Source organism: Hydra vulgaris, chromosome 15 (genome assembly GCF_038396675.1).
Source record: "Hydra vulgaris chromosome 15, alternate assembly HydraT2T_AEP".
Classification (NCBI taxonomy): domain Eukaryota; kingdom Metazoa; phylum Cnidaria; class Hydrozoa; order Anthoathecata; family Hydridae; genus Hydra; species Hydra vulgaris.
This window is the reverse complement of record NC_088934.1, coordinates 8,246,577-8,266,644: the sequence shown is the minus strand read 5'-3', so window position 1 is coordinate 8,266,644 and position 20,068 is coordinate 8,246,577. Positions and strand designations below refer to the sequence as shown.

At 29.3% G+C, this 20,068-nt stretch overlaps 1 protein-coding gene across 1 annotated transcript in view; it reads right to left on the bottom strand.

Annotated features, from left to right (window-relative positions):
* Positions 1-11,872: 11,872 nt before the first annotated feature.
* The window catches only part of LOC136072032 (probable phospholipid-transporting ATPase IIA), a 69,484-nt gene continuing 61,288 nt past the window's right edge, over positions 11,873-20,068 (bottom strand). The window contains exons 27-29 of the mRNA XM_065819981.1: positions 17,105-17,271; positions 16,295-16,498; positions 11,873-12,460 (exon numbers count right to left, since the gene is read on the bottom strand). Coding sequence (XP_065676053.1) covers positions 12,327-12,460; positions 16,295-16,498; positions 17,105-17,271 — 505 coding nt within the window. The 3' untranslated portion in view covers positions 11,873-12,326. The remainder of the gene's footprint in view (positions 12,461-16,294; positions 16,499-17,104; positions 17,272-20,068) is intronic.

The window sequence follows — 20,068 nt, the reverse complement described above, 5'->3', positions numbered from 1 at the left end:
CAAATGTTGCTAGACTATAGGAAAGTGGGTTTACTATACTTTTAACATGAAAAACTAAAACATAAGAGGCTAGCTCTCTCACATTTTTAAGTGTTGCATAGTTAGTTTGAATATCTCCTAAATCTACAAATCCAATTAACTCACCAGAGTATTTATCCCAAACCAAATCTTCTTGAACTTTCATTTCATCAAACAGAATTGTAACAAATTGTTCAGAACTAGAGAAGTTAGAAGTTTTATTTGCAAGATCATTAATGACTTGAGGATTAAAACCTCTTGAAGGATGTATATAATTTTTGTAGTCTCTCAAGGTGCGTAAACTTGGAAGAACTAAAAATCCTGAACCAGTCTTACTATCAAAACGCAAATCAGAATATGCTGACGAAGATTTAGCTGCTAAATTGAGACAAAATTTTATTATCATTGGATGATATTTTACACTACAGGGGCTAGAAGCTTTAATATACTTTTGCTGCTCATTCCAAAATAGTTTCATGAAGTCTGGAATATTTTTTTGATTAAAACCAGAGTACAATGTTTTAAGGTCTTGATCAAGTTCTAAATTAACTTTTTCACTTTCCATATTCAAAACTGTTTTCATATGTTCAATCTGATTTTCCAACTGTTTGCATTTTAAACAATGTTGTTGCAAACTTAATTTAATTTGTTCGGTGGAGGTAAATTTAAGAGGAGCATTCAGCTTTGCAGGTTGGTTTAAAGTTTTATTTTTATTATTTACTTCATAATTAGTTTTAAGTTGCAAAGAATGACATGAATAACAACAACTCTGGGATTTTATTAAAATATTACAATTAAGTGAACAATAAAACTCATCTTGATTTAATCTAGGTTTAAGAGGAAGTTGCTTAAAAAGCAAGTAGTTAAATTTTTTTAGTTATAACATGCTTTTTAAATTTAAAGTTTTGGTTGATTAAGTCTAAACTTTTTACTTCAACACCAGGACAAAGAACAAGAGTTTCAATATGACTTATAAATTTTGATAAAGAAACATTTAAAAAAGATCCTTTATATTGAAGGTACAAAAGATGATCTATTGGTAACATCCAACCAAAAATTCTTACACAATAGTCTAGCAACTCGTCGACATAAATTTCATACTTTGGTAAAATATGTTCTGGAGAATTACAAGTAATTACTATAAATCTATCATCCAAAGAAATTTTCCAACAATCATCAAGAGAGAGCTTTAAAATACGTTTTGTAAAATCATCAAAAGATTTGTAACATGACGTTGTAGTTCGAGAAATTAACTCTTGCGTCACTAAAAACTCCTCACGTTTTGTAATGGATATTGAACTTCGCTGTGATTGATTACTTTTCTTAGGGAGATTTAGAGTTGGCAATGCTCCATCCTTTAAAATTTTTCGAGATGAGTAAACCCAAAATTGATCTTCAGTAAAGTGAAGCTCGCAAATATAAATGTTGAAGGAATCAATTCGTTTTTTCAAAGAATCATCGATGAGTCTGTCTCTAGTAATTACGTTAATAAGCTCATTACTCCATTTCTTATTTGCATCATTAGTTGGAGTAGGAACTTTGAAAATGCTGATACCTTTGTGTCTTCTTGAAGTTGAACAACCAAATATTGCACAATTTTCACCAGGCATATCAAAAAAAATCAATTTCAATAAAAATAGAAAGACAACTTTAAAAAATAACAGGCAACCGCTAACAACAACAATCTTTTTGTGCAGGTTCGGAAGTCCGGAAACGAGAAAAAACAGTATGAAAGAGTTAAAACAATGCGCTATTGTTCGCTTCCAAACTATATCTTTCTTATAACTATGCACTAACAATACTTATTGAACTACGCCTTTTCAAGATGAAATTGAGAATTTTTAATTAAGAAAAGTAAGATGTAATTGAGAACTTGAAAGTTTTAATTAAGAAAAGTAAGATGTAATTGAGAAATACAACATGTAATGTAGAAGTCGCAATATGTAATAATATGTAATTAAGAAACACAACATGTAATTAAGAAATTTTAGAATACAATTGAGAAACCCAACATGTAAATAAGAAATAGCAATATGTAATTTGAAAAGCAAAAGTTGTAATTAAGAAATCGTTATACGTAAATGACAAAAAATTATTTGTAATCACGAATTCAATGTAAGCTTAAAGGTCATTATAAAAGAATTCTTGGAAATACATTTTAATAAGTTAATAATATCAAATTTAGCATTTGTATGCACCAGCAATACAGTAATACAGTAATGGTATTGAAAGATTATTGTGTTATTTGTCAACACACTATGAGTAGAAAGTTTGTTATTAAATTGAATCCGTGCAAGCATTTATTTCACCAAATTTGTTTACAACCACTTCTGGAACAACCAGAACCACCTATTCCAATTTGTAGACATGAAATACATACAGCTGAACAAGTTGAAAGAAAACATCTTTTTTTTGTTTTATCTTCATCGAATGATGGAAGAAAAGAAATTGAAAGCGCTGAGCGAAACGATGATTCGGTGACTCTGGCACAAACTTTAGGTGTCAAATATAAAGACAGCATACAATTGAACCGCAGCGGAAATTTAAATTTTATTGGAAAAGGTGGTTTTAAACCAAAAAATTTAACCGATGATCAAATCGAAGAAACACTAACATGGATTGAAAGTGACTGTCAGTTGACATTGGTAGCCATTAAAATAAGGATATTAGGATAATTTAATACTAGCATCAGCACGACCACAATTGCCAATTATCTCGACGGCAGACAATGAATTACTACAATGAATTGCAATGAAAACAAACATAAAGGAGCTGAATATGTTTGGAGCACATCACAAATGGTCATCAGATAGTTTGGTTGGATGAAACAAATTTTAATCTTTTTTATAGAAAAACGCAAGGAGCCAAATAGGGGAAAAGAGCAATTATGTGTCAAACAGGGGTGCATAAAAGTGCCAAACAGGGGAATAGAGCAATAATGAAAATACTTTTTTTAAAGGTGCAAACATACATTTGATTGCAGCTATATCAACAACAAATTTTGTCATGATGGAAACTCGCAGAGGATCATTTAAAGCAGATTCTTGTAACGAGTGGATGTTGGCTTTGTTTAACCAGTGGGTTACATCCGGGAATCATTTAGAGGATTTGGTTGTCGTAACAGACAATGCTCCATGTCACGCTTGTTTGTAAAGAGTGTTCGAAAATTCTCCGGCTCAGTTGTTACGATTCGGACCCTACAGCCCAATGTTATACCCAGTGGAAGCTATTTGGTCCAAAATAAAAATAAACGTTAAAAATGATATTCGCATTCCACCTGTATTCAGTGCTGGGATTATGGAACAACGAATGCAGTATTTAGAAAGAATTGTAACTACGGCAAAAAATACAATAATGGGAGGTGATTGAACACGCGCTGTACAACATACGACCACACATTACGCAACGATTTTAAATATGGAAGACGTCCAAGTTGGTGCTTAACTGAATATTGCAATGGTTTTTAATGACGTTGTTTGAATATAAATTATAAATTTTTATGTAAATAAATTATTTGTATTTTATTTATTATTCATCTGAAATCTTAATTAAATTTTTCACAAACAAAAATAAAAGAAAGTTTTAATTGACACCCAATATGATTTTTCCAGTTACCGCCTATACTTCGAATGCCTTTTTCATGACTTTTTATATTTTATTGATATTATATTATTATTTCCAGCCTTAAATTACAAAGTATATTAGGACTACAAAATTCAAAATACAAAGAACTTTGTATACTTTATACTTTTCTCAATTACAACTTTTATCTTCTCAATTACATCTTACGATTTCTTATTTACAACTTTCATGTTCTAAACTACATCTTACGTTTCTCAATTACAACTCTCATCTTCTAAATTACATCTTAGGTTTCTTAATTACAACTTCCAAGTTCTCAATTACATTTTGAAAAGGTGTAGAGCAATGCCAACTACCCTTTTATAGGGAAAATAATACCTATAGTGTGAAAAACAACAACTTTAAACTGCAAGGCTGGAAGGTCCATGACAAAATAACTCAGTACAGTCAATAAAAACTTTCACTTTAGGATAAGCCTTTTTGAAGACTTTTGACATATTAAGTTTTAGTGGATCTAATTTTAGTTAAATTCATATTGCACCAAATTTAAGGTATATTTAGTTTGATTAATAAGGTATCTTAAAACAGCAGATTTTGTTGTTTTAGATAACCAAGGTAAAAATTAAAAAAGAAAACATTAATAGTTGGATGATTAATTTATATTGACCTAGAACCGTGCTTAGATTCTGGTTGTAAAATGTAGAGGTCAAAACAATTCTTAAGGTAGCTTTTCCTGAGAGCTATGCTTCGGATAATAATATTTTATGTTTGCACATTCTTTTCAAGAATTTGAATATTCAAATAAAATTTCAAATTTTTTTTCTCTCATGCCAGTTAAAACAAATATCATCTTTTATAAAACTTTCGTTACAAGATTATTTATCAATTAGTTTGAAAATTTGATATTTTTCATGTAGACTTCTCCACCTTTCAACGATTTTGAGGACCAAAAACTGTTTGTTTTAAATGAATGAAAAACCCGGTAAATGCTATAAATTAAAATTAAGTAGATATTACCGCAAAGAAATTTTCAAGTTAAAGTAAATCTACAAAATTTGATATAATTTTTAATAACTTACATAACTTGAAGTTTACTTGTTAGATATTTGCATAGACTTTCGTTCACTTAGATAAAATACAAATCATTACGGGTTATGGTTTCAAAAAAATGCCTTATAGCTTTGTAAAAAAAAAGATATTTTTATTTACATATTTATTAACAAATTAACAAAACATAATAATTTTCAACAGTTTTCAATTGTATGTCAATACCTAGTATTCTTTCTTTAATGAAATCAGAAACATGCCTGTCAATTTTTGAAAAACAGAAGAAGCATACAAATTGCCGACAATCTTGATGAGTTTTTCTTTTATATGGCATTTTAGTGGTTAAAAAACTGATCTTTGAAAAATAACTTCAGTACAAGCTTGTATTGATAAAAAATATTTTTAGTTGTTTAGGCTGTTGACTGCTTAGATGTAATTACTTTGATGCTGTGGCTTTTCCCGGAAAATAAGAAACATTTGTTTTCACATTTTTAAATAGTAGGAAAAACTTGATCAAAGCAATAAAAGATTTTAGGAGATACTTCAATACAAGAAAAAAAACACAATAAGGTTATACATATTTGATTTATTTAAAAAAACTTGATTCTAACATTTATTTTGAAATTAATTTATAAATTACCAATTAATTTTAAATTTACAATTCTAAAGTAATTTTTACAATATGAAAAAAGTTTTTATTATATCTAATATTTGGTCAGTCATTTTAAACAAAAATAACAAAGCAAACTGGTGGGTTTAACAACTAAAATATAAAGAGATTTTTATGTGTTTTAAATTCAGAACAATTAGAAAAAATGCCTCTAACTATGTATTTTCTACCCCATATTTTATACAATCTTGGATAAAAAAAGCACTCTTTTTGCAGACAAGTACACACAAATGTGAAGTCGAACAACCGTAGAATCCCATATCCACTAGTCACATGATATTGTTACTAAATTTTTTTTTTTTTTTTTCGAATTTTTTGTTCTTTTCTTAAATATTAAATAAATTTATACAATAAGATAGTTAAGATTAAAAAAATTGTTTTACTGTAACAATTAAAAAATCGTTATACAATAACAAATATAATAAAATATACAAGTATAAAAATAAAAAAACATAACAAATCGAACGCGGAGACTCGCAGAAGACCTTTAGGTCTTATCATCAAGAACCGCTTGTAAATATTAATTGCATTAAAATAACATTAAATAAAGAATAAAACAAAAATGTCAAAAAAATAATTTGCGAAAAACATAAATTTCGTAAAAATATATAAATAAATTTGTAAAGAAATTATAATATATTCTTATATATAAATACAAAGTTTGTAAAAAATAGTACTTATTTCATAAACACATATATAGTGAATCCGATATTATTGTATATTACATTATATAATAAGTTTCATATTTTTATAAATGTTAAAAATATAAAGATAAGTCTTCAAAACATAAAATTATTTCAATCAGTTCTTTTGTGTATGAAATGTAATTCCATTCAAAGGAAAAATCAAAGTTTTTTAAAACTATTTTGTTCCAAAGAAAAAGCTCCTCGAAATGCGATACATGACTTTCCAAAATTAGTTAGAGAAAAAGGTTGCCGAACTAGATTATTATTTCTTAAGTTATAAAGGGTGTTTTTTTTAGAGGTATAGAACTTTAAGTTGGCATTACTGTTCAAGATGGCGACCGATTTAACAGGTGACAAGGGATTTATTCTCAGTTTGGTTTGGCAACTCATCATGAATAGACTCACGCCTGAACAACGCTTGCAAATAGTTCAATTTTATTTCGAAAATAATGGTTCTGTGCGGAATACGTATCGCGCACTACGTCCATTTTATCCTCGACAAAATCATCCATCAGAGCAGTTAATTCGATTAACCATGGAACGTTTTCGCACCACGTTTACTCTTATTGATAACTCGCATCCCCAGAGACGCCGTACGGTGCGTACAAAAGAAGCTATTGCTACTGTAGAGCGTAGCATTGCGGAAGACCCGAATGAGTCTATCCGCCATCGAGCACAGGAATTGGATCTGTGTCCATCCACTGTATGGAAGATTTTGCGGAAGGATCTTGGTATGCTTGCTTACAAAATCCAACTCGTGCAAGAATTGAAGCCAAACGATCATCAAGCAAGGCGTAGATTCGTCGAATGGGCCCAAAACGAGATTGCCGTAGTTCCCGATTTTCATATGCGAATTTTCTTTAGCGATGAAGCGCACTTCTGGTTGATTGGTTACGTCAACAAACAAAACTGCCGCATTTGGAGTGAAGATAATCCTCAAGTGTATGTCAAAACACCGTTACATTCAGAAAAAATGACTGTTTGGTGCGCTTTATGGGCTGGTGGAACCATTGGTCCGTACTTCTTCAAAAATGATGATGGCCAGAACGTTAAAGTCAATGGTGATAGGTATAGAGCCATGATTACAAACTTTTTCATTCCTAAATTGAACAATCATGATGTCCAGGAGCTGTGGTTTCAATAAGACGGCGCAACATGTCACACAGCTCGTGCCACAATCGATTTATTGAAAGACACGTTTGGTGACCACCTAATTTCACGTTTTGGACCTGTGAATTGGCCTCCAAGATCTTGTGATTTAACACCGCTAGACTACTTTCATTGGTCTATGCGGATAAGCCACAGACGCTTGACCATTTGGAAGACAACATTCGCCGTGTTATTGCCGATATACGGCCACAAATGTTGGAAAAAGTCATCGAAAATTGGACGTCCAGATTGGACTACATCCGAGCCAGCCGTGGCGGTCATATGCCAGAAATTATATTTAAAATGTAATGCCACAAGATTATCTTTCTAATAAAAAAAAATTCTTGTCAATCGAATAATCCATCGTTGTTTTATTGCAATTTAAAGTTCTATACCTCTAAAAAAAAACACCCTTTATTTATTTGCTTCTTTCAAGGTATATAAGTTATGAAAGGAAACAGGAGATGCGTTAGTTTTACATTTATAGATAAAAGAAAGTATATTAAAAATATTCAGTTGATAAATATTAAGAATTTTCATTTGAAATAAAAGTGGTTCGGCATGAGCAAGTCGATCTTTATAATTGATAAGACGAGCTAATTAGTTATTTTATGTAACTTTGAATCTTTAAAAAGCATAAAAACCACAAAAAGCTGCTATATTTTGGCCATTTTTTCATAGGCGAGATTCCTACTTTAAGAGCCTTATCTTTGCACAGATAAAAGATATCTTGCTTCTATTTTTTTTTGCCTAAAAGATACATGCCAAGGCTTCATTCTATTAAATTTTGAAACTTCCATAGTCGATAATAAGGTTAGAATAAAAACGTAAAGCATCCGTTGACTCTTTTTAAAGAGGCTTTTAGTGCTTATACTTTAGGTCCCTGTTCACAAACCACAAGTGTTAAAGATTTTTTGTCAGGTTAAAGCCAACACATATATGTAAAGAGTTTTTGATATTTTTTAAAAACTATTTACAACGGGGCTTCAAGTGCGATCAGTAGCGCAAACTGCTATAAAATTTTAAATGCGTGTTTCTCCTTTGGCTATAGAGATTAGATTTTAATTTTTACATCTGGTGATACCTGAGACCTTGCAGATTAATGCCTTATCGGTCGTTTTTTTGGTCCTCAAAAATGAGGTTGGGACCGTTTTTGGATAGGTGTGTTGGTCTCTTAAGTAAAGATACGATAGGAACTTAATTTCCTGTTATTGAAGATTTTTTACCATTTTCAGAACTTTTATCCTTCAGACCTTGCACATTTAAATCTGTTCTATTATTTTAAAGTTATTAGCACCACTTTACGAATAGGGGAAAGTGGTCTAAAACGGGCCCTTAAGGTGAGATGGGCCCCTATCAAATCTCTTGCTTGTACGATAATTGTTATAAATTTAACTGTAGAATATTGTGCAGCAGACTATAAACATTTAAGAAAACCATTCGTAAAATAGTTTTTTTCATTGTTATCTTTTGACAAAAGGAATATTTGAAAGTAGTACTTTTGAACTTTTTTTGAGCTAAATATTTTTTACTATAATCGTAAAAAACACTTATGTTTATTGTGCTATTTTGATACTTTTTAAAGCTTTAACATGTTATTTTTTTATTGGCACAAGATTTTTATGAGAATAGTCTAACAATTTATGTTTTCACTAAATATCAATAACACACTCCAAACCGGTTGAAATGGGTCCCGGGGCCCATTTCACCCGTGCAATTAGCAAGATTTTACGGCAAAATATTTCAGCTTAGTGTCAGTTAAAAAAAGAATAAATTGGCAATATTATAAATGTAGTAACGGGTTTCATAAATATTTTTATTTGAAAAAGGTAATTTGCAACGACTTCCTTTGCTATTTTTTATTGTAATTTAAAGCAACAGCTATGTATTTGTATTTTTAAAAATTTTTCATTCATGTCATTTATTTACATATATATTTGAATATTGATTATAATTTGTAATTTTTGTGAAAATATGTAAATCTTACTTAATTATAGAATTGGCAATATTTTTTATCAATCCTTATTAAATACAATGTATACATATTATTTAAATATATAATATTGAACTGAATCTAAATGTTATTTTATATTTTGTGTGTTTTTAAGTATATTTTTAAAGAGTTTTTAATATATATTTACAAGATTATATATAGCTCTCTATATATTGTAATTATATTAAATATAATTACAATATATAGAGAGTTATATATAGTTACAAAAAAGTTTTAGCGTAAAATGTACATCCAAAGACGTTTTTTTTATAGTTTGATTGAATTGGACTGATTTTATAAGCTTTTTTTCTATCGATTCCTCTTGTTTTAGATATGGGAAAATATGTAAGAAAAAAAAAAGGCAGTGTTGGAGTGAGAGGTCTATGTCATCAGCTATTGAGCTATGTCATCAGCTATTATTCACTTTTTTCCAGATTGTGTTTATAATGTTGATGAAACAGGCATTACTACTGTTCCAAATAAGCCATAAAAAGTGGTTGCTATTCGTGGAAAGAAACAGGTTGGATGCCTAACTTCTGCTGAGCACGGGCAGTTGGTTACAGTGGAAATCTGCATGAGTGCTTCAGGCAATTTTGTGCCACCTCTTTTTGTTTTTCCAAGAGTTCACATGAAATCTGAACTAATGGATGCTGCATCGCCCAGTTCAATTGCTGTTTGTCACCCATCAGGTTGGATGCAAAGTTATATATTTGTTACTTGGTTCATGCACTTTGTAAAGCATGCTAACCCAACAGAGCATGAACCTGTTTTGCTAATATTAGATGGGCATAAAACTCATACTTCAAATCTAAAAGTAATTAATCTAGCTCGTCAAAATAACGTTATTTTCTTTTACGTTTAACGTTATGTGTCTTCCACCACATTGTAGCCATTGACTTCAACCTTTAGATGTAGCTTTTATGAAGCCTTTAATGACTTATTATGCACAAGAGGTTGAAAATTGGCTGAGAAATCATCCTGGACGAGTTGTAACAACTTATCAAATAGCCGAACTGTTTAATAATAGCTATTTGCGAGCAGCATCTGCCATCACTGCTGTTAATGGTTTCGTTAAGACTGGCATTTTCCCGATAAATCGAAATGTTTTTACAGACAATGATTTTGCCTCAGCACTTTCAACTGATATTCCTCTGCAGTTGCTCAATAAAAAAATAACGTTAGAAGATGATCCTGGTCAAACATTAATCTCGCCACAGCAGATTCTAGACATTGCTCAAAATGAGGATCTGCTCATTGAGCTTCAGGCCTCAAAAGTTGTAACGCCAGTTGTTAATCAAGTTCTGACACAAAGTCTCAACTTTTCAGAGCCAGTTGTTCCACCAACAGTATCAAATAAAAACCAATATTTTCCCTTGACAAAAGTTTCTCCTATTCCAAAGATTATTACTCCTTGAAAAAAAAAATCATCAGCACAAGGGTTTACTGCTGTTTTGACAAGCAGTCCATACAAATATCTTTTGCAAGAAAAGCAAAATATAAAGACAATAAAAATGTTATTAAAAGAAAACCGAAAGTTATTAACAGAAATCAAAAGAGCAAAAGAAAAAAAAAATTACGAAAGTCAAAAAAAGATCACACTTCATCAAAGAAACTGATAAAAATAAAAAACCCAATAAAAAAAGCAGTGTTATGTGCTGAAGAATTGAACAATAAAGATAACTAATCTTTACCGCTATAAGTAACAAATAAAACTGAGGTTTTATTTTTTCAAATATATTTGAAAAGACCACTTTCAAATTTTGTTGAGCTAAATATTGTATTTATGTTTATTGCAATTATAAAAAGCACTTATGTTTATTATGTTTTTTGATATTTTTTAAAATTAAACACATTATCTTTTAATTTGCACAAGATTAGTTCGAGAGTTGTCACTTCAATTTAGGCACATTGTACATTCTGCCTCAGTTGAGTTTACTCCGAGTCTCAAATTTTAATGTGAACAATGAACAGAAGATTATGTACCATCAATGATTTACAGTCAATTTTTGTTTAATAATTAGGTTTTATTCAGAAATTAAATAAGGGGCCCATTTTAGGCTACCTCAAGGGTGAAACGGGCCCCATAGCATCTCTTTGTTCAACGGTTATTTCCTAATGAAAGGCATAGCCACACCTTTATTTTTTTGATGTTAAATTGTAGAGCATAGATTGAATTTCCTGAAAAATACTTAGTAATTTTCGGTTGGTTATAGATAGCTGATTCTATCGTTTTTTGAAAAGGAGCCCGTTTTAGGTCATTCTCCCCTATATTTAAATATTTCGTTACATTAGGCTTTTTGAACATAGGACTTTTTATCTTGATTTAGGAAAGAAAATAAAGCAATGCTCCATATTGTCATTCTAAAACGAACTTCGTTACAGTGAAGTTATAAACAATATACAACATTACATCTCTTTTCCACCTTTTTCAACCTCTTTTGGTCTGATAATGCTTGAGCAGGAACAAGATATTTTTATTTAGAAATGAAATTATGAATTTTTTTTTTTAAACTAGTTTAAATTTTTGTACTTACTGGCCTCTTTTTCTGAAATTAATTGCACAATCAAATTAGAGAAATGACACATGGCATCACATATTTTATTTAAGAACCGTAACTTTTTAACATGTTTATTTTTACGGAAAGGAACTGTAATTGAAAAGTTTTAATTAATAGAGCGCGCGTACCAAACCTTTCGAACGACCGCAATTAATTAAATACATAAAAATAAAGTTGATTTGTCTATTGATTTAAATATAAACATAAAATAAAAAATAACGCAAATAAATTAAAAAAATTCAAAAGCAATCTCATAAAATTTTCAATAGTCTGTCCAAAATATAAATATTCGTTTTGTTGCACTAATTGTATATTAAATAGATTTCTCAAAGTGATCGTGTTAATATACATGAATTTAAATACATTAAAGTAAAAGACTTTAAAGAATAAATAATTTAAAAAAAGAGGATTTTAACGATTAATTTCATCAAAATCTATTTAAAAATAAAACCTATAAAATAATTTTTACGCTTACCAAATAATAACAGTAACCTTAGTAACAGTATAAAAACTTAAAAAATAATGAAAGTAATATTTATACTTTTCTTCAAAAAACTTTTGTTAAATCGTATAATTCGTTCCATTTCGATAAAATATATCAAACCTCGCGACAAACCAATGAGTTAGCTTAATTTTGAATAGCTTGGTGGTGCAAACTTTCTTCGGAGGAACTTTAGTATATATAATGGCAGACAACTGACAAGCGTAATTACGGTCACTTTCCAATAAAAAGCTCCAGTCATTATAAAATTTTGATCTAAGAAACATTTGAAATAGCTAATAAGTAATTTTTTAAGAAACTTTACAAAAAAATAAATCAATATAGATGTCACCCCAGGGTTTTGTTAAGATATTTGCACATTTTCATAGGGCTTTTAGAGTTGAAATAAAAGATATTACTTTTTCAAAAATATTAAGGTGGTACACAACTAAACAATACTAATTTTTGAGTGAATTTTCAAAAAAATTGTTCATCTGTTTCAAATATGTCTCATTTATTTTTTAAATCTTATCTTCTTTCATTTGATATAACCGATTTGTATTGCTTATATATAACATAACATAAAGCATTTTAAAATTGCATTTTTATTTAAAGTTATCAAAAATTGCTGATCTTAACAACAACTTAGCAACAAAACTGGAATCACTATTTAAACCCAAAAACCTATGTTAAAGTTGCTTCCTTTTTATAACACCATGTAACAACATTTTTGTTTATGTTAATTTTTTAATGTTTCTTACATAATTTTTGTATGCTGATTTCAGTGGTACCATTGGTTTTTCTCTATCATCAAGATTTCCTGAGAAAAAGCATAAAGTATATTTCGGAGTTTTCGTATATGTGTAATGCAATTAAAACATTATATATATATGCTGATTTTAACTATATTCGTGTGTTTATTTTCAGTTTAACTAATTACAACTGTTACATGAAGTGGTGAATATGTCTAGTAGATCCTGCAAGCTTTGTCCTGACTCATTCTGTTATGTTTGTGGTTACTATATTAGTCCAACACAAGCTAAACATAAGATTGTCAGTGGTACAAAATTCTTTACTGCATATCATGCTTATTTTGGCATGGCTATGGGAGATCAGGACAAATCGTGGGCACCACACTACAGTTGTGGTAGCTGCAGATCAACTCTGGAAGGATGGCTGCGTGGAATCCGAAAGTCAATGCCCTTTGCGATTCCGAGAATATGGAGAGAACCGACGAACCATCATGATGACTGCTTTTTCTGCATTGTTGACATTTCAAAGTATAAAAAACCGAAAGATAGGCTGACTCTAGTTTATCCAAGTACACCATCTTCTATTGGACCAGTTCCACACAGTGATGAATTGCCTGTTCCTACTCCACCTCAATCCGAAGAAGCAGCTGCATATCATTCTGAAGTAGACTCACCGGATGAACTCAATGATGATTGTGATTTCAGGGAACCGAATGATTCACCTCATTTCCCTATCCAACAAGAACTTGATGACTTAGTACGAGATTTAGGTCTCACTAAATCAAATGCAGAACTTCTGACATCACGTTTGAAAGAATGGAATTTATTAGATCCAAGCTGCAGAACCTCCAAATACCGAAAAAGACATGAAACATTCGCATACTTTTATGTAGTATCAGAATCACTGTGCTATTGTCATGACGTTCGTGGTCTTTTCAATGACATTGGCATTGTTCACAATCCTGAAGAGTGGAGATTATTCATTGACAGCTCAACAAGAAGTCTAAAGGCAGTTTTGCTCCATAACGGAAACCGATTTCCTTCGATTCCAGTAGCTCATTCCGTTCATCTAAAGGAAGACTATAAGAACGTGAAGTTGTTGCTTGAGAAAATCAACTACGACAGTTACAAGTGGGATGTATGTGGAGACTTTAAGATGCTAGCATTTCTTCTCGGTCTGCAAGGAGGATACACAAAGTACTCGTGTTTTCTTTGTTTATGGGATAGCAGGGCTGCAAACCAGCACTTCACAAGACGTGAGTGGCCAGTGAGAGAACATTTACAGCCTGGTTTGCACAATGTTATTAATCAATCTCTGATACCTGTTGAAAAGATCTTACTACCACCCCTTCACATTAAACTTGGTCTTATCAAACAATTTGTCAAAGCATTAAACCCAGATAGTGCAGCATTCCAGCATATTCGGCAGATGTTTCCAAAGGTGTCAGATGCAAAAATTTCAGCAGGTATATTCGTTGGTCCACAGATTAAAGTTATGTTGGCATGTAAGGAGCTTGAGGACAAAATGTCTGCTGTTGAAAAAGAAGCATGGACTGCATTTAGACATGTTGTTCATAGCTTTTTAGGCAACAATAAGAGTGATAACTACAAAGAGATAGTGGAAAACTTAATTGTACGGTACGCAGATATGAAATGCAGAATGTCAATAAAGCTGCATTACCTGCATTCACACTTGGAATTTTTCAGACCAAATTTGGGTGATGTGAGTGAAGAGCACGGGGAACGTTTCCATCAGGATATTCTTGCAATGGAGAAAAGATACCAGGGCAGATGGGATGCAGCTATGATGGGTGACTACATCTGGTGTTTGATACGCGATGACGAGAAACTTCATAAAAGAAAACCTCGTTCTACTGTTCACTTTTAGTGTTTTTTGAGATTGTGAGAGACTGTTACAATACAATATAATGTAACATTATGTAATATATGTAAGAAACATGATGTAACATGAAGTTTTGTAACATAACATAACACTTTTGAATTAGTAAATGTTTTATATTGACTAAAGTAGAATCTAATGCAAAACGATTTATATTAATTATATGTTTAATTGATTTTTTTTTTTTTTACGACCAAACGATTGATGCAATAAAAAATCCAATGTCATATTCAGACTCAGCATACTCAAATTAATTAAGAAACATCAAAAAACTTTGATAAACAGAAATTTTTATTTTTTTTGTTACATTGTGTAATCTATGCAATTTTTAGATATACTTTAAAAGCACAGTTGCCTCGTAAAATTTTAATAAGTAGTTATTGTACTTTTTTAATATACTGTTTTTATTATTGTACTGTTTTAATATACTGTTTCATGTTTATTTTATGCGAAATTTTTAATAACATGATTTAATAAACTTAGCTGATTATTTAATATATATAAATGAGTTTAACTGATTGTAAATCCTTGTTTATAAATCTGGCAAAAATACTTACAACTCTAACCAAGACATTTATAAATTCAAATCTAATCTAGACATTAACAGTTGCTTCAAAAAATAAAACATACAAAATTAACTATAAATTTTGTTTAACTTTTCTGAACTTTTTTCTTTTATTTGCAATGGTTACGACATTTTTAGGAGAATATCATTAGGGATCGTCCATAAATTACGTAACGCAAAATTTCGTAATAAACAAAACAGAAAAAGATCAAAAGTTTACCCTCGCAGAGTCTTAATTTAAATAAATAATCAAAATAGGAAATTAAGTTAAATGAAAATCGCCGCGTAAAAGAATTTAATATCTCCTACTTCTGTTTTTAAAATATTTTTTGCGTTGCGTTATTTATGGACGATCCCTTAGATTTTTTTTGATAAGTGGATAACTTTAAAAGTTAAGATAATTATGCGGTATTCCATTGAAAACTATGATCTCCTACGAAGTAAATTATAAGCCCGCTAATTATCTCAATTGCTACTTATGCAATATAATTTATTACATAAATTGGATGGGGGTTGCTGGCAGATTGCAGGGGGTTGCTTTATAACTGCATACGCTAGAGAGATGACAAGATCCTTATAGGTTTCTAATGGCAAATCAAAAGAATGTAAAAAAAAAATTGTGCTCTAAGAACTTGTGCGCTTGAAGTATTTGCTCCAACTGCTCCACAGTAGTTACGCCTTCGCTTTAGCATTATAATAAATATATATTATATTAACACATTGCAAAAAACATAATTTATACAGACACGATAAAAAAATTAACAGATACTTATTCATAAATTTACTTTTACCTACATCAGTACCTTCATACAGAACCCAATTACTTTCATATCGACATTAACATAAATAAAATGAAGATTTAAAATTTATATAGAAAATAAATGTAACTTTACCAAATTCACGTCTGAGAACAATCACAGATATTACATATATAGCAAGAGATAATAACTCTGCAAACACCATAAGCCAATGCCAGGTTCGAATAGTAAGAGCTACCATGAGTAACTCAGTAAGAATAAGTGAAGAAAATGAAATAGCAACAATGTGGATAAAGTCATCTTCAAACAGCAACAAAGCCCCAAACATTATTATACCACCTAGATAAAAACAAAGTCCTTAATAAAAAAAGCCATTATTAACTGAATAATAGTTTTCCAAATATCAGAAGCTCCCATTAGTCAGAACTTGTATATTTTAAAGCACCAAGTTTAAATATTGACGAACTTGTTTATTTGATTTATTATGTAAACATAAAAATCGTTACAAAATAAATAATCTAAAGTATTTTACTTAAATGTTATATTACTCACTTATATGTTGAAACTATTTATCTCTCACTTATCTATTGAAACTATTTGTCTCTCACTTATTTGTTGAAATTATATGATTTAATATTGAAGGGATCATTCTACTATCCCATGCAAAATAAAATACTGAAATGAACTTTTTAAATTTGAAACATTTTTAAATCGAAGATTCTCAAATATACAAATTTTATTATTGTATATTACTATACAGATAATTTAGTAATATTTTATTTTAATTATTTAAAATGACTAAGTAATTTGTATAGCTATATTTATATAATCATATTTGCATAATATTCCTATATGACAACATTTATTAAATTTATTAATAGGTCACATATATGTTATATTAATTAAATAACAAATAAAAAATATGATAATTACAGTTTCATTTACCTTGATAAATGCTAACTAATAGCCATATAAAAAAAGTTTTGTAAGATAGTATTCTTCCTTTAACAAGATCTTTATACAGCTCAGGGTAACGTAACGAAATATCATCTCTAACATCAACATCCAAAACAAGTGAAAAGACAGGTGCTGTTGTATATACTGTAGAGTAGCTATACAACAAAAACAAATTGTTTTTTTTACATAATTTAGTGTGTATGATGAAATAATCACAGGGTAAGATGAAATATTCACAGGGTAAGATGAAATAATCACAGGTATGATGAAATAATCACAAGGTATATTAACAACATCAAAAATAAAATGTCAAAAATATTTAAGTGTATGCTAAAATAATCTATATATGTGATAATAAGATCAAGTTGAATGTTATTTCATGCAATATTGCATTAAATGTTGAGTTTGCATATAATTTATTTTATATTTAACCTTTTATGATTAAATAATTCTAGCATACATAAGTAATAAAAACTGCCTTCATTTAACCATTTATTTCTATGTACACAGAAACACAACAACTTTATGCTTTTTTGTTAATAGTATTTTAAAATTAAATCGAACCAGGAAATCATACAAATTATTTTTCAAGATTTGTAAACCAAAATAAAAATAATTACAAAAAGAAAAATTTATCAGTTTATTATTTATCCACTTTTAATCTAAGGCACAGTAATCAATGTTCATGTTGTACCTCTTCATATTTATTATAAAAAATTCTGGTAAATAAAAACTCTGTGGTCAGTCACAAATAAATAACTAAACTTTTGTCCTTTTAAATTTGCATATTTTTAGTCATAACTTAACATGTCATAGCATAACTTAACATGTCATAGCATAATTTAACATGTCATAGCATAACTTAACATGTTATAACATAACTTTGTGTTTTTGAAAAAGTTTTATTTTTTAATGAAAACAGTTTGAAGCTGTTTTTTTATAAATCATTAAAAAGTGACAAAATTAAAAAGTTTTGATATTATGTCAAGATAATCTTTATATAATTATTATGTTAAGTTATTATGTCAGATTAACTTGACATAATATCAAAACTTTTAAATTTTGTCTGAGGGAGATATAACTTTTAAGACTTCAATGAAAAACATCTACAATTAGCAAGTTTCAAATAAGATTCTTTTGTTTTTAATTTAAAATTTTTATAAATAATGTTCCAAAAAGAAAGAAAATGATAATAGAAATAAAAAATGTGTTTCCACTGCACAACACCAACATAAATTGAAATTTTATAACATTACTTTTTGTTTAGTATTTTATAGTTATAAGGTTTATATTTGATCCAGCAGCACAACCAACTTATTGTGATTTGTTGTCAAACCAAACTTTATCAAAAGTAAAAATTCTATTCTATATTTTTGTATAGAAAGCACATATAAAAAAAAACAGTTTTGTGCCTGATGTATTTATAACTTATTTTGAGAGCATTTTTTATGAAAATATTAAAAATCAAATAACTCTCTTGAAAAAAATAATTTTTTTTTTAATAGTTGCAGGCTAAGAGCAAAAATATTGTAACTGGCATGATGATGAATATTGAGATTAGAAAATAATCTTATATAATGTTTGGGGTATTACCTCTAGTGTTTGGTACTTCTAGTCTTTGATGTAGTACCTAATCTTACTTAGTAATTAGTACTTAGTAAACCTAATAGTACTTAGTAAACCTAATAGTACTTACTTAGTAATTAGTAAATAGTACTTAGTAAACCTAATAGTACTTTTAGTCTTTGATGTAGTACCTAAATATAGTTGAACTTTCCTAAAATTGGTCCTCTGCATGCCATGTGGACTTAGATTGGGTTTTATATGATTTAAACTTAATCTTCTGATGAATTGGCTAGCTTAGTTGTGCATGATCTGTGTCAAGTATGAGAAAATTTTGGATTATCATTGATATATGCAAGGCATTTCAACTTTCAAACTGTGTTTTCTTGTTTTGCAAAATTCTCAGAACCTTTTTGCTCTGAGCCTATTAATACCTCATATTAATAATAAAAGTGCATATTAATACCTCATATCGTGCATATTAATACCTCAAAAGATTTTTAATGGGAATTGCCATAAACATTAAATTCATTCTTAGATATTAAGAGACAGGTTTTAATATGGTTGGTAGCAAAAGAGTTAATGCAATTTTTTTTATATAAAGTGTATTTTTATATAAATAAATTTTATGAATTTTATGTTTATGTTTATAGCAATTCCCATTATTTATATTATAACTATCTTTATTTTAGTACAAATATATTTATATTTATGTTTTTTTATATTTATGTATATTTATATATACAAATATATTTATATTTTTTTATTTTTATATTTATATTATAACTAACATTGTATATTTTAGTACAAATATTCATTTTAACTTTAATTTAATTTGATTTATACAGTTATTAATTTAATAATTCATTTTATATTTAGCTTCTACTTAGGCCAATTTATGTTTTATATAAGTCACTTGCTTTTTATTCAGTTTATACTTTATGCGGTAGTGGTGTAGTGGTAGAGCGCTCGCTTCATAAGCGAGAGGTTCCGAGTTCGACCCCCACCACGTCCCTGGTAGTACCGCACTCAACTTGTTTCTCTGTGCAGCAGCCTTGTTCGTCAATAATAAGGAAAAGTATGCATGTCGAATACAAACCATCAAAATGTAAAAAAGTTATTCTTACACTTTTGTTGCAGTTATATATACCAATTAACTTTTTCCATATAGCTGCAGTTATTGGGTCTCAGATTAATCGATGAAAAGATATATGAAAACCTGATGTGTTTGGATTACTATGTCATCCAATAAAAGTCATTTTAAAGTTCGATTAAAAATTTACAATTCAATAAAAAAGTGAAGTATATATTTTTTGTGCTCTTTTTTATACAATTTATACCTTGCAAAAAAAATCCAGATGGGTTATTAATTATTGCAATAATTTTCAT